The sequence below is a fragment of the Cotesia typhae genome, unplaced genomic scaffold (genome assembly GCF_013202065.1).
Source record: "Cotesia typhae breed Kobodo isofemale line unplaced genomic scaffold, CoteBio_Ctyphae scaffold_152, whole genome shotgun sequence".
In the NCBI taxonomy this organism is placed as follows: domain Eukaryota; kingdom Metazoa; phylum Arthropoda; class Insecta; order Hymenoptera; family Braconidae; genus Cotesia; species Cotesia typhae.
The window spans coordinates 6,063,386-6,078,831 of NW_027423776.1; the positions used below are offsets into that span (position 1 = coordinate 6,063,386).

General features: G+C 28.1%; 3 protein-coding genes across 5 annotated transcripts; 2 read left to right on the forward strand and 1 right to left on the reverse strand.

The window, feature by feature from the left end:
• Positions 1-125: 125 nt before the first annotated feature.
• Positions 126-2,419, forward strand: LOC141535620 (uncharacterized). The gene is made up of 3 exons (XM_074255617.1): positions 126-340; positions 808-991; positions 2,286-2,419. The coding sequence occupies exons 1-3, from the start codon at positions 126-128 to the stop codon at positions 2,307-2,309; spliced, it is 423 nt and encodes a 140-aa protein (XP_074111718.1). The 3' UTR covers positions 2,310-2,419.
• Positions 2,326-4,359, forward strand: Rpl11 (ribosomal protein L11). Its single transcript, XM_074255616.1, has 4 exons — positions 2,326-2,466; positions 2,773-3,090; positions 3,708-3,855; positions 4,153-4,359. Exons 1-4 carry the CDS (start codon positions 2,461-2,463, stop codon positions 4,278-4,280), a joined length of 600 nt encoding a protein of 199 aa, XP_074111717.1. The 5' UTR covers positions 2,326-2,460; the 3' UTR covers positions 4,281-4,359.
• Positions 4,296-15,058, reverse strand: Qtc (GRIP domain-containing protein quick-to-court). 3 transcript variants are annotated; one of them, XM_074255609.1, is made up of 7 exons: positions 14,555-15,058; positions 12,027-12,494; positions 8,732-9,709; positions 7,369-7,605; positions 7,149-7,241; positions 6,686-6,787; positions 4,296-5,434 (listed from the first exon to the last, which is right to left on the reverse strand). In XM_074255609.1, exons 2-7 carry the CDS (start codon positions 12,483-12,485, stop codon positions 5,228-5,230), a joined length of 2,076 nt encoding a protein of 691 aa, XP_074111710.1. In that variant the 5' UTR covers positions 12,486-12,494; positions 14,555-15,058; the 3' UTR covers positions 4,296-5,227. The 3 variants fall into 3 exon arrangements, with proteins under 3 accessions (XP_074111710.1, XP_074111712.1, XP_074111713.1); XM_074255611.1 differs by lacking the exon at positions 14,555-15,058 and adding an exon at positions 14,017-14,143; XM_074255612.1 differs by lacking the exon at positions 6,686-6,787 and having other exon boundaries at positions 14,555-15,053.
• Positions 15,059-15,446: the final 388 nt, after the last annotated feature.

Here is a 15,446-nt window from a genome sequence, read left to right on the forward strand (position 1 = left end):
CGTAGTCCTACCCGGTAACTTTACTGTAGCTATTTAATGCGCCAAACAACTTTACTCGGCCCGTGGTGGTAACATGAGGATCTGATGCTGATGCAGGATGGAAGATCAACTGACGAGGATTGAGGATGCTGGTGCTAGTGGTGGTGGCGGTGTTAGTGATGGTGGTTCTTCCTCTTCCCAAAGAGGCGCCCGCCAACTACCGAGGCTCATATTTACAAACAACCCAGAGAGGAGAGACCAGAAAGGCTACCCTAATATCCAACCTGGAATTTGATTGTTGTGGACTCTCTGCTCGGGCTATTAAATTAAATCCGGGTCTGCTGATATTTAAATTTACTTGGTACCTATTTTAATTTAATAGCGATCATAGGCTCATAATAATAATAATAATAATAATTATTATTATTATTATTATTATTATTATTATTATTATTATATCCTGAATAATGATAACAGTAAATTTAATTAAAATAATAATAGAGTAAGAGATAGAGATAGAGACTATTAGATGTCAATTCAAGTGTTGATAATCTAAATAGCAATCCTGGTATTTCTTTCACTTAAAACTCAAGCATCCTCCTTACTTCTCTGCTCACTCTTACTCAATACTTGCGCTAAGACTCCTATCCAAAGGCTCTTAGCTCTTGGCTTTTAGCTCTTGGGTCTTTGGTCTTGCATAAACTCTTTCTCTTTCTGTCCTCTGGTATTTTACCAGTAAAGCGCGGGTGGACATACCTATCTGCAAGAGTATTTGTGTAAATATATGTATTATATACCTTTACTTTATATAAGTATGTTTGTTTGTAGGTACGGATGTATGTGGAGCCAGACTAACATCAACATCAACATCTCCTGTTGGGGGTATGGTACTTTACTTGGTCTTTCTGTTTATGTTCGGCTCCGTACTATACTGACCCACTCACTCTTGGCTACCACCCGCTTTATGCCAGGCTGTGTTGTTGCTCACCGTCCTGCTCCTTCTAAGTGTAAGGTACTGTAGTGGTTTCAAGGTTTTTATCACGCGACACCAGTCGCTTCAGTTTACTATTATAAATAAATACCTAACTATTGCCAATTTTCACGTTTCATCTTATGTATTAATGCTCCTGCTTTTTTTTTTTTTTTTTTTTTTTTTTAGATACGGGTTTTACGGTGTCAAAGGAGTGTGCTCGACAGATATTGATTACTTTGCTTTTTTTATCACTCGATCTTAGTTTACAAAAGCTCAAACGCGCTCAAGTTTTTTCGAAGATTTTTTTTTTTAATTTAGTTTAATTGAATTTTTTATTCAACAATCTTTTCAACCGGTTCTTTAAAAATTTTGATATAAAAGTTTTAAAATTCAAATCTAAAAATTTTGATATAAAAGTTTTAAAATTCAGAGTTATTTTTAAAATTTAGTTTTACTCAATTTGGAGTTATTGATCAAAAAGTTTAAATAGCTGCCATTCGTAAACTAATCAATCGATTTTACTCATTCCCGAACTTTATCTCGAAGATTGGATACAAAGTTTCAATGTTTACTTTATTTTATATATTTACGATTACATATACATACAAATATCTAAACGAATCTTTTTTAAAAGTTTATAAATTAATATATATTAATTGGTTAATTTTTAAGAATTTTTTAAATCTTATAAATTTGTTTTATATTTACTAAAAGTAACCTTCAGTAGATTTTATGTTTTTTTGTCGTTTAATTTTGTTTTATGACTCAGGCCATAAAAGGTTTAAATGTAAAATAAAGTGAGTCATCGGTAAAAAAAATAATTTTTAATCGATTTTTTAAATTTTAAATATTAAATTAAATTTATTTTTTGTTCTATTTAAATTATAAAATCATTACTCATCATTTATCACATTCCACTGTTATTATTTCATAGTACTAAAGTTTTTTTTTTAATAATTGATTTAAAACAAAAAAATATTTTTTTTAACAATAATTAAATTAAAACAAAAAAAAATTTTTTTTAAATTGCATTTTTAGTTTTTTACAAATGATTTTTTTTTTTTTATTTTTTTATAATAATTTTTTTAATAAAAAAAAATTTTTTTAATTTTTAAATTTCGGCTAACTTAATTTTCATAATATAATTATTTTACATATCTTCACAAATATTTCAAATAATAAACAGTAACTTCAAATTATCTTTAACCTTGGTGAGTTATTTTTATTATTATCCGAATTTTTATATCAGCTTGAGTAATTTTAAACAATAAATATTTTTATTTATTTTAAATATTTATCAAAGCTGATAAAATTGTTTTTTTTTTTTTTCCAGGTGCGGGTAAAAAACAATTTTTAAATTTTCGCGCGTAATTCCTATTAGCTTACAGCTGACCAATAGGCGACTATGAAATCTTAATTACGCCAGTGAACGGCAGAGTGAGCACGTGTTCCGTTCAGATAGAGAAAGAAGAGCTTCTTTTTATTCTTTTTGATCCGCTGCCGCAACGATGGTGGTGAGTCCATGTTATTTTTATAAAATTATCTTTAAAAATCCATTGTTTTCTCAATAATCTGTTTAAACAATGAAAAAATTTTAATTCTAACCCATAAATTAATCATTAAATTGCACAAAAAAGTCAATCTTTCGATGATTAATCTTTAAAAAAAATCGCGCTCGGTGAAATAATGACACTTGTGAGGTTAGCCATTGGTGTTTTGCGTCAGCATGTTCCACGTTAACTTGCAGTGAATTATTTATAAAGTTAATTCTGTATATTTTAATCATAAATTAAATTAATTGTTTTATTTTTGTGATCCAGGAAGCCAAAGTATCTGTCCCCGCCAAAAAGACCGGCGTAAAGAAAGACAAATCCAAAAAAGAGCCTAAGGATGCGTCGAAAAATGTGATGAGAGAGGTCAGAATCCGCAAGCTCTGCCTGAACATCTGTGTCGGTGAATCTGGAGACAGACTGACCCGTGCTGCCAAGGTGTTGGAGCAGTTGACCGGTCAACAGCCCGTTTTCTCCAAGGCCAGGTACACTGTACGTTCCTTCGGTATCCGAAGAAACGAAAAGATCGCTGTGCACTGCACTGTTCGTGGTGCCAAAGCTGAGGAAATCCTCGAACGTGGTTTAAAGGTAATTGAGTCAATATTTTATTATAATAACAATGATACTAAAATTGAGAGCAATTATAGCATTAAAAATTTATTTAAAAAGTTTCATCTTTAATAGCTGTAAAAAAAATAATGATATTAAAATTAGCAATTATTTGATCATTATTTAATTTTTTTTGCAAACAAATTATTTTCAAAAAATTGCATTTTTTATTTTTGTAAATTTCTACATTAAAATTTTTTTTTCGCTCTAATTTATTCGTTAAAACAATTATTAAAATGATCAAATATCTGCAAGATTAATTTTCATAAAAAATTAAAATGGAATTTTTTATAAATAATTTTCCAAATTTGGTTTATTATTCCAGAGAAATTAATTATATCAAAATTACCAGCAACTTGACATTATTTTATACACAAATTTGTTTAGAAAATTATTTTTAAAAAATGACATTTTAAATTTCTACTTGTTAATTTTTTTTTTGCCACAAATTATTTTTTAAAAATTTCTTAAAATTATCAAATATTCGCTAAATTAATTTTCATAGAAAATTGTCAAGTGTCAGCCAATTTTAATGTCAATAATAATATTAATTTTTTCTATTTTGAATATTGTTTTTAATTAATATGATTGTCTAGGTACGTGAGTACGAGTTGAGAAAGGAAAACTTCTCAGGAACTGGTAACTTTGGTTTTGGTATCCAGGAACACATCGATCTTGGAATCAAGTACGATCCCAGTATTGGAATTTACGGTCTTGACTTCTACGTTGTCCTCGGTCGTCCCGGTATGTTTAAATATTTTTTACAACTATTATTATAAATTAATTTGATGAATATTTTTAAATTAAAAATCTGCACTTCTGGCATTGTGGACATCATTGGTTTTACATTTTGTCTATTTTTATTTATAAAAAACATGTGCTAAATAAATTGCTTCATGTTTGCAACACATGCTCACTAATTTTACTGAGGGTGTTACTTAAATGTTGCGACAATTTATTAAAAAAATTTTTGTTTATTTTAATATCTTTTTTAATAACATTGAAAATTTATTAATAATTTATTATTTATTTATTTTGTAGGATTCAATGTAGCTCACAGAAGGAGAAAGACCGGAAAAGTTGGATTCCAACATCGTTTGACAAAAGAAGACGCGATGAAGTGGTTCCAGCAGAAATATGATGGTATAATCATAGCCAGCAAAAAGTAATTTACGGTCTGTGTGACTTTGATAAATAAAAAATAATTTACAACAATAAATAAAACAAAAAAAGAATATAAAAAAAAAAGCTCAAATTTTTTTTTTTGAATCATTTTATTTTATTATAATTATAATTAAAATTAATTTAAATATTTTTGATAATTAAATTTATTATTTGGACAGTATCTATGCAGGCATATAAAGTTATTCATTAAAAATAAGGTCGCTCGTACATATTTAATACTAATTACAATTATAAGTGAAGGACAAACTATCTTAGTATAATTGATAAAGGCAGAATATTCCCTCAGTCTCAATCATAATCTATTCCTGTGTCCAGGAATGAGCCACCAGTCTCCACCAACTTTCGTTAAATATATTACTTTATATTTATTAATTGAAATATAAATAAATAATGATTTGCTTAATCTAGTCGGTGTTGCAATCGTAAGCAAACACAGCCGTGAAATATATTTTTAAAAGTCAACATTAATTATTAATTGGATGTTTTATTAAATAATTGAAAAACTAGATTGCAGAGCTTGCAATTATCATAATTGATAATATTTAGAAATAACAATTTTTATCAAATATTTCTTTTAATTATAAATATTTAAAATTCCCCCCGATATTTTTAAATATTTGGAATAATGCATAATAATTAATCTAAAGCTATTATCTACTGATATAAATTACAGCTAATCAATAGCTGATCGTTACAAATCACAAACACGCTGATTCTCTTTTTACAATATTAATCTGATAATTAAAAACTTGATATTTTAAAATATATTAAAACATTTGATAAAAATAAAACTAAATAAAGTCTTCGATAAACTAGTGGTCAAATATTTAAAATAGTCTGTTGATAAAATAACTCAATACCGGCAGGTAAAGAATATTGATAATGCAATAATAAAAATAAATAAATAAATAAAGGAAGAAACTTAAACTTATTACTTTCGACTTGACCCGTAAATCCGATCAATGTTGAGCTTCTCGTTGTCCGTAAACCCAAGAATACTCTCAATGGCATTCAAGTGCCCGTGATGGTTTTCTTTGTCGGTTAAAAAGTAGTAAATAGCGGATTTCAAAAACTGTAGAGTTATTTCTGGATCTATTGCTGCCTTGTTGCGAGACTCGATTATTCTTCTGTACATGGCCTGGAAAAATAAAGTTTCTTTAATGTTTGCTACAAATATTTACCCTCGACAAATTTATCTACATTACAGAAAGAAGAATATATTTGCAAACATGAGTAGTTGAAGGTGTTACCAAAATTTTTGTTTTAAAATTTTGTTTAAATTATTGAAATTTTTTTTTTTTTAATCTTATTTAAATTATTAAACTTTTTTTTTCATAAAATCAACACAACATATTTTAATGATTGTGAAATCAGACATTGAAACATTTTTTGGTTTTTTTTTTAAATTAAATTAAAACTAAAAAAAAAATTTTTTTCAAATTGCCTTTACGATTTTTTAAAATTTTCTATGTATATGCAGAATTTTTGATAAATATTTACAAGGGAAGTTAACCATTTTAATTTTAATTTTTTTGAACGAAATTTCTATTTGATTTTATTGATTTATTTATTTATTTTTTTGAAAAATACATAAAAAAAAAAAAACAATTAAAAAAAATTATCACAGTTTTAAAAAATTTTACAAATTTAAAAAAAAATTTATAATTTTTTTAGAAAAATGTAATATTTATCATTTTTTTTTAATTGTTCGTTTTCTTTTTATATTTTTCAAAAAAATATATATCAAAATTATTAAGAAAAGATAAAATATAATATTTATCCAAAAACATGAGAGCCAAAATTTTTTCCAACTTTTTAAGGCAAAAAAGCTATCGAAATCTTTATTATTTTCTTTTATCATAAATCCGCCGTAAAAATAAGCAGAATCAAAAAAAAATTTGAAAATATTAATTTTTCACCTAGTTATGGCCCAAAATAGGGTTTACCCCACTTGTAAATAATTACCGAATTTTTTCACAATAATTATTTTAATAATAATAAAAAAAATCTTAAAAATTGTCAAATGTCTGCTAATTTTAATATATTTAATAAATTTATTTTTTTTTGTAATATAACCCGCATCATAACATCTTCATGCACCCATTCACTTAATTACAAAAAGAAGCAAAATAAAAGAGGCTGTTTCAGTCCAGGAATTTCGTACATGCTTACACTAAAATGTTATTAAAATTACACTAAGGAGTTTGGTGCGATGGTGAATAGCGAACGTGCACGCGATTCAGTATTTAATACTAATACGAGGTAACTGCAAATGAAATAGAAAAAAAAAAAAAGCAAAATAAAAAATACATAATAAGCAGTAAAATACAAAATAAGTATAAATTGGCACTGAAATAATTCACGTGGTGGACGTCCCGTAAATACAGACCTTACGTGTGGCAAGTACCCAAAGAGAAACAGCCTCCTGCGCACTTAGTAAACATTGGCTACGAGCGACTGAAATGTGAAGTTGTGGCAAGTAGTTTGTACCCTGGAATGCAAGCCGCGACAAAAAGTGGCAGATTGTTAGTAAAGACAATGCTGAGAGAGTTAATTCAAATAAGGGCTCGTGGTCAGTGGGCGAGATTGTGAAAGCAAGGACTAAGTAAAAAAAAAAAAAAAAAGAGTACGAGGATCTGTCTCTCCCTTTATTCTATCTATCTCTATCTCTATCTTGATATTTTCAATGTTATTATTTTTATAATAATTATTATCAAATAAAATAATCGTTGGCTCTCTATTGAATAACTATTTACTTGCCATTAGCCTTAGTAATCTTACTGACAGTAAGTATTAAAAAGTACCCAACGAACCACTGAAATGTCAATAAAAAAAAGTAATTTTTATTTCACCTTGACGTTCTCCAGTTCCGCTTGAGTAACGCTCAATTGTTGCAACAATTCGGTGACAGTGACATTTGGCGTCTCTGGTGCTTGCTCCGAAGCCTGAAAGCAATTCATATGTTAAATCTTCTTATTCAGCTCGAATATAATGCACATAAGTAAAAAGCTCAGCATGCCATGGATGTCTGGCTCGGAGCGAGCAATAAAGAGTCTGGGCCTGAGTACATACCGGATCATTTAGCTCAAGTCTTGCAGCCTCTTGACCCTTGGCATACATTTTCAGGTACATTTGCTTGTTCCTCTCTTCTTCCTCCTCGAACAATGCCTTTTGTTCCTCGAGTTGTGTCTTGGTACGCTCAAGCTCCGCTTCTAAATCTCGTACCTTCACCTCAGCGGTATCCAAGGACGGACGTAACTCGCAGTAACGAGTGTTCACTTCAGAAAGCTGATTCAGTAGACTCTCCACCTAATTTTTATATCAATTTTTTTTTTAGTATCAAGAGCCTTATCACATCATTATTACTATTATTGAAAAATAATAATAAAAAATTGGTAATTCTCAAATAATTGTAACTATATCTGTTATTTTTTGTAACTATCTTGATATGTTGCATAACTTAGATTTAATTTATTTATTTATTTAATTCTAGTTTATATAGATGATACTGAAGTTGAGACATATAATAATTTTTTTGAAAAAATAAATTACAATAAAGAAAATTTATTAAAAAAATTCCGTATTTAGAAAATCTAAAAAATTATTAATGCAATTTTTTAAAAATAATTTTCTAAAATTTATGTATTTTTAAAGAAAAATCCAAAAATTGTCAGTAATTATTTGCAAGTGGGGATAACCACATTTTGGGCCATAATTAGGTGAAAAATTAATACTTTCAAATTTTTTTTTGATTCTGCTTGCTTTTAAAAAATGTGGTGAAAGGATAAAAAATGTCGTGAAAGGAAAAAAAAAAAAATTTCAATAGCTTTTTGCCTTTAAAAGTTGGAAAAAATGTTGGCTCACATGTTTTTGGATAAAATTTCTATTTTATTTTAAAAAGTACACGGAAAAAATAAGATGATACTGGATATCGTCCCAGATTATACTCAGTGATATCTATGGCGAAAAAAATTTTAGATAGTAGCTAGAAAAATCTAGATTGTACTGCATGATATCTGGATTATACTCATTATAATCTGGATTATACTTATTGTAATCTGGATTATACTAGCTACTATCTAAAAAAAACATTCCACTCAGTATAATCTAGGATGATACCCAGTGTCATCTTGTTCTTTCCGTGTACTTAAAAAAACGACCAATTAAAAAAAAAAATTGATCAAAAAAAAAAAATTTAACATAGCCCAGCATGGGTTGACCTCACTTGTAAATAATTACCAAATTGTCAAGTGTTTGCTAATTTCAGTGTCATTTATATAGAATCAAACAATTAAAAAAAATTTTTTATAGCTCTGCAGAAATTATTAACTATTTATAAATATCTGTCTCAAGTGACGCTGTCATTGACCTATGAATGTCGGGTTTTAATAAAGAAAAATAAAATTATCTTTTTTAATATTGAGATAATAAAAACCTTATCATTGTGCTTTTCTTTGAGCTCTTGGAGCTCATCGATATGTCTTCGGTGCATTTCTTCAATCCTCTGTTCATAAAGATCAACTATTTTCTTCCTTTCTTCATCAGACAGCGTCGCGGGGTTATTGCTCCGAGATAAAGCGACACTTTTAGTATCTCTGGCGCCGAAAGTTCCGTCGACCGTTGAAGCACCAAGTACAGAATCCTTTGAATGAATAGAGTCATCTTCAAAGTGTCCCGAGTCAGCTAATGACACAAGACACTCTCCGAATTCATTAACACTATTATTAGGCGTAGGAGTACTATCAGCATTATTATTATTATTATTATTATTATTATTATTATTATTATTATTATTATTATTATTATTATTATTATTATTATTATTATTATTATTATTATTAGTACTAGAATTATCAATAGCTAGATGAGATTTATCAGGCGTACGTGGACTTTGAATCTCAGAATTAGAACTTTCTTCAGGAAGATCTTTGTAGGGTGATTCTGGTGAGAAAGGATTATTCTCACGGACGGTTAATGCCTCACTGCTGTCCGTTCTCTCATCGGGACTGTTGAGCGAGGCTTTATAGAGTCTCAGCTCAACGACTTCCTTCGTCAGTCTCAGTATCTCTCGGTCCTTCTCCTCAACCTCCTTTCTCGCCTCGCTCAGCAAGCTCTGCAATTTACGCACTTGTCTGGCGGCTCGTTGCGTTGGTGTGAGATACTGTTCGGTATCTCCATTGTAATTTGAACAGTGAACAACATACTTGCGCGAGCGCCCAGACCAGGTGGTGCCATTAAGCGCAAAGTGTGCGTGATCACAGGCACTTGCTGTGCTGTAAGCGCTACCATAACTCTTTACACTGTCAACATCACTGTCGTCCCCAGCTCCTGATGATAATAAACTCTCGCCAGTTCCACTTGTGTTCAGCGCCGCGTGTCCCAAACGCGGCCTTGCTGGTGTCAGTGAGAGACTCTGGAAATATTATTTAACATCAACATTTGCAATTTTTATTTTATATAAATATAATTATTAAACATTCTATATTTAAGTCCAAGATTTTTACCAAAAATATTAGTCTTATAAAAAAATTGTGGAAAATTTAATTTTTTGTCAAAAATGTCTTTTATAATTTTTTTATAAGATCAATTTTTTGTAATTATTTACAAATCATGTTAATTTTTTTTTTGTTGATCAAATTGATCAATTTTGTTTTAATCGTTCATTTTTTATGTACTTAAAAAAATATATATATATATATATATATATATATATATATATATATATATATATATATATATATATATATATATATATATATATATATATATATATATATATAAAAACATCAAAAAAAGATAAAATAGAAATTTTATCCAAAAACATGAAAGTCATTTTTTTTTTCCAACTTTAAAAATTTTTTCACTGTTGGGAAGCTACACTATCCCCGTATTATAATTTATATTATACAAATTATGATTATAAACTATCAGACATATTATGTTTTCCTTTTCTTTCAAATTTTTTTATAATTTTTTCTTTTAAATTAAAAAAAAATTTTTTTTTTTAATTTCTTAAATTTATCTTCTCTTTGCAGATGCTATATATTGTATAAAATACTAATACTATTACTAAATATTCTACACATAAAAATGTAATCATATTGTTGTAAATTGCCGAGGGTGTTTATTTACAAATAAATAAATAAATATTGAATAATTAAAGTTTTTTTGAAATTAAAACTTTCCTGTTGGTTTTTCAAAAAATTTATCAGAGACATTTTTTTAAAAAAATTAAATTTTGAAGAACGTTTATGTGCAATATTTTTTTATAAAACCAATATTTTCGCCGTAATATCAAAATTTCAACACGATTAATTATTAATTAATATTTTGAAATTAAGGCAAAAATCCTGGCTCTATTAAATAAATTAAAATTTTTTAATTAAATTATACATTCTCTAAATTCACGCCACTAAAACTCACAGAAGGGCAACTGCGTGAGTTTCTTTCACTCCGCGAGTCCGACCGAAGACTCTTCGACATCTAGGTATTGAATACCACTGATAAAATATATAAAATAATATTCCATTAGATACAAGAGTAAACACTGTTACAATATCTCTCTGGCTATTTATTTATTTAAAACATGTCTGGCTTCTTATCAACTGATTTAATTAATATATATTATAAATTAGAGTTAAACGGAGCTTAGTAAACACTGACTGTGATATACGAAGCTATTACTCGGACGTACTCCACGATAAACTCCACTAAAAGAATTAAGAAACACGACATTAACACACGGTGAATCTGCGCCGACGCGTAAATTACCAAAGGTCAGGGTGTCGCTACAACCTCTCCAGGAAGTAGCTAGGAAAATTGGAGCAAATCGTGAGGGTGCGCGCCAGGTCTTGTCTTTTGTCTTCTTTAAACAAGGTACGAGTCAACCGAACAGTTTTATCTAAATAAAATAAATATCCGAGATGGAGTAAAAAAAAATTAAAATAATTGGTACTGTTATTGACGTTTAGATTTTATCAATGTCTCAGTATTGTGTATCATTTATTTATTTAAAGATAATTGTCTGAAGGCAACAGGTACGCAGGATCCTCGAGCAGAAATTTTATCGATCCAAGTAACTTCTTATCTTACTTGAAATATAATGATACTGAAATCAATAGACATCTTAAAATTTTTTAGATTTTTAATAATTAAATTATTAAAAAAATAAAATATTTTACAAGAAATTTATAAAAAATTATTTATTTATTATTTATTATTTTTAATTTTTAAAAAAATTTTTTTTGCATCATGATTTGTTAGAAAAATTTAAAAAATTGTCAGATATCTGCTGATTTTAATGTCAAAAAATATAACACTGTTTTAAAACGTCGGATGTGATTGATAGTAAGTCTTGTCGATAAATTTTTGTTATCAGGTCAGACTATTCTAAAAGCAAAAAAAAAAAATACTGAAATTAGTAGACTTCTAACAATTCTTAAAATTTTTATAAAAAATCAATAATTATAAAAAAAAAATATTTTTTTTTAATTCACACTTATAATTTTTTTTAATTTTCTACATGCGAAATTTTTTTTATAAAAATTAAAAAAATTGTTATATGTCTATTAAATTCACTGCCATAGCAAAAAGATCTCAAGAAATAATTATCCACGTGACAAAATAAAAATTTGCAATTAAAAAAAAAAAAAAAAAAAATTAATGCGTGAAATTAAATTTAATTAAAATTAATCAGATCAAAGCAAGTAATTAAATAAAATAAAACTTACAAGAGAGCGGTGTCGCGGTGAGTCCAGACCATTCTCCGTGATTGCTGGGAAGATTTCCGTCTGGTGCGAGATATGATTGTGTCGATGGTAATGGTGTTGATTGTGATGATGAGACAAGGAACCTGGACCCAGTGACCCTGTCGTGCGTATGTTTTGCACGCGTTCTCCACGTATGCGCATGCTCGCTGAGCGACGCAGAGCCGTCGGAGATGGCCGAGGTATGCGCGAATCGGCATTGCTATTCCCGGATCCGGCCCCAGGAGACATTGACGAATTTAATGTGCTGTGGGCCTCTGGTGATCCTGCACCTAGAGGCGAGTTTCCGATTACTCCCGTTTGTCTCGGGGACGACGGCTGTGACGTCGGCGACGTCATTGGGGCGCGAGTTCCTGAAGTCGGGCTTTCACTTTGATTTAATCTCAGCGATAAAGGTGCTCTTTCACTTCTTTGTTGCACCATTCTCTTTATCTGAAATTATAATTTAGTGGGTTAATACATATTAGAAAATTTATGTATTTTTTATTATGTGAATTGCATTTAAAATACTGACAAAGAGAGTTTTTTTATCATAAATTAATTTTTAATTAAATGTGAAATTGAACTGATTGTTTTGAATTTAATTTTATGAGTACAAATGATAACCCGGTTTTTTTTTGCTTAATAATTTTTAATAAATTTTAAGAAATTGAAGTTAGCCGACGTCTGTCATTTTATTCGTAGATTTCATAAAAATCTAACTATTGCAATGGTCCGGAAAACGAAACTTTTGAAAAATTTTGCTCGACGAGCTGAGTCAGAAAATACATATGGTTCAAAAGTTTGTACTATGACAATATAATTTGTCTGTAAATTTTATATTTTTTTTATAAATATATATCAGTGAAACAAATATTTTGTTAAAAAATTACTATCAATAAAATATTGTCAATTTGACACTATTGAATAAAAATTTTTATAATTTCATACTATTAATAAAATATCCGCAAATATTAACATAAATAAAATAATAATACTTATTATCCTAAGATGGAAATAACAAGACTAATTTAGCTCATTTTCGAACATGACCTTCATATTTATCGGTAGAATAAGAATGTTAAGTTTGAAAAATTATCCGTATTCATTATGGCTATCGTCGTTTCCGATCAAAGTAATTTTTAGATTTTTAATCCAAATATTTAACTATTGTATTGTTTCACCAGTTATTATGGTTTCAAAATTTTCATGCATGTATAATTGCTTAAATATTCATTTTATTCTTTTCTATGTTTTCTTAAAATATTATTTAACATTGTTTATAATCTTGAAGTCGCTCATGACCATACTGTTTATGTGACTACTAAATAAACAAATTAAAAAAAAAAAAATATTAAAAAATTAAAATTATTAAAAAATTTTTTGACCTATCTATGAGTGAAATTTTTTATATAAATTTTTTTATAATAATTTATTTGTTAAAAAAAAATCCTAGAAAATATATGTCAGCTAATTTCAGCATCATTAAATTTTATATTCAGTAAAATTTAATGAAATAAAAAATGGAAAATTCTAAAATTATCCAAAAAAAATTTTTATAATTTTATTCAGTGTTATTTTAAAAAAATGATGAATATTATTTCGCAACAAGTCTTTAAATTTATCTAAATAGCTTGCGTGTAAAATAATGTCTTAACAATTTATAAATCTGTATTAATTTCTTAGCTGATACTGCTAACAAAAAACTAGAATTACAAGCGTAATTCGAGATCGAGAATACGAAACGTAGGGTCGAGGACATATTGATTAATGTTATGTATAATTTTATATTATGTCAGGTCACTTTCCTTCTCCTTAAAATTACTATATCGCAATGTTTTTTAGTTGTTGTTACATCACGCAAATATACATTATTGAAATATCAAGTGAAAGTTTAATAAAATTAAATATTATCAGTCAGCATAAATCATGGAGTTTAAATACCCGTAAAATAATGTCGTCATTAAATACTCACAAATAATTTCAGTATGCTTATTTTTTTACAACACAAGATTGTAAACTATACTTTATCAACAAGTACTTGATAATAAAAAAGACAGTCTCATAGATAAACAAGATGATGAAAAACAACAGACTGCAGCGGATTGATTCGTGAATATTGGATGTATTTTTAGCTTGCTTGCATTATACAATCCGATCGATTGTACATTCTGGTATCGTAAAAACTCATTAATATTTTATCACAATCTTTCATTTTTATCATATTGCTAATTTTTAATGATATTTTAATGATAATGACAGTCTTCATTTTCAGATCTATTATCTTTGGGAATTAGAGTTAGCTAAAAATTAAAAATAAATTATTCGCTTCAGACTAATGACTTGTTGATGTTATCATTATTATCTGTCTGTTTTATGTCTTGTCTGTAATTGAAATAGAGTCTGAAAAAACAATTGAAAATTAATATAAAAAACAAATGATATTGAGTGACTTTACAAAATAAAAGATAGACAGATAAACGTTTGTCACATCATAGACGCGTGATACTCACTTGTCACGTGATTTTGAATTAGCCGGCCTTTTGCATTCTGCGAATAAAAATACAGGTGATTATCTCTCTGATATTTATGTAGATTTAAATCAGCTGTCCTGGTGAACTGATGAACTTGGCGGTAAATAATTAATATTTAATCAACAATCCAGTCACATTAATTTCACCAACACATGGAATAAATATAGTTAATAAATTAGACTGATTAAGTGGAGCTTTAATGGTTAATAGTCGAATTGCGGAGTAAGGTTGTACCACTTGTGCTATTTAATAACTCGCTCGCGAATCGTTAACCAACACGTCAATTTTAAAATACATATATCTGCACATGGATGTATAAGCAGACGTCAATCGCAGGCCACGACGCGATTCTAACTGATGACGAAAGCAAAATTATTACAATTCTGCGGGAAAAAAACACGATTGGATGTTAAATGTGTGGTTGGGGAGGAACGACCACTTTATGACAACTGATTTTTCAGTGGCGCGCTCCTGCGGAAGCTTGTGCTGGACAGTTGAAGGTTGCTTGTTTTTCAGCAACTGGTAAGAATTTTCTTCATAAATTTTTTTTAATTTTTTCATACGTGTAAAAAATAAAAAAATAGAATATCATTAACTTAGCAGATATTTGATAATTTTAATAATTTTTTAAATAAATAAATTACTGTATTGAAGAAATAAAAAAAAAAAAAAAATGGACATTTAGAAATTTAAAAAGGAAAAAATAAAATTTTTCAAAAATAATTTTTCGTAACAAATTTATTTGTTAAAAAAAATTAAAAAACAGTCAAATGACAGCTAACTTTAATTAATATCATAAAAAGTAATGAAAATCAGAAAATCTTAAATTTTATGACATTGAAGTTTGCAGATATTAAAAATTTTTTTTCGA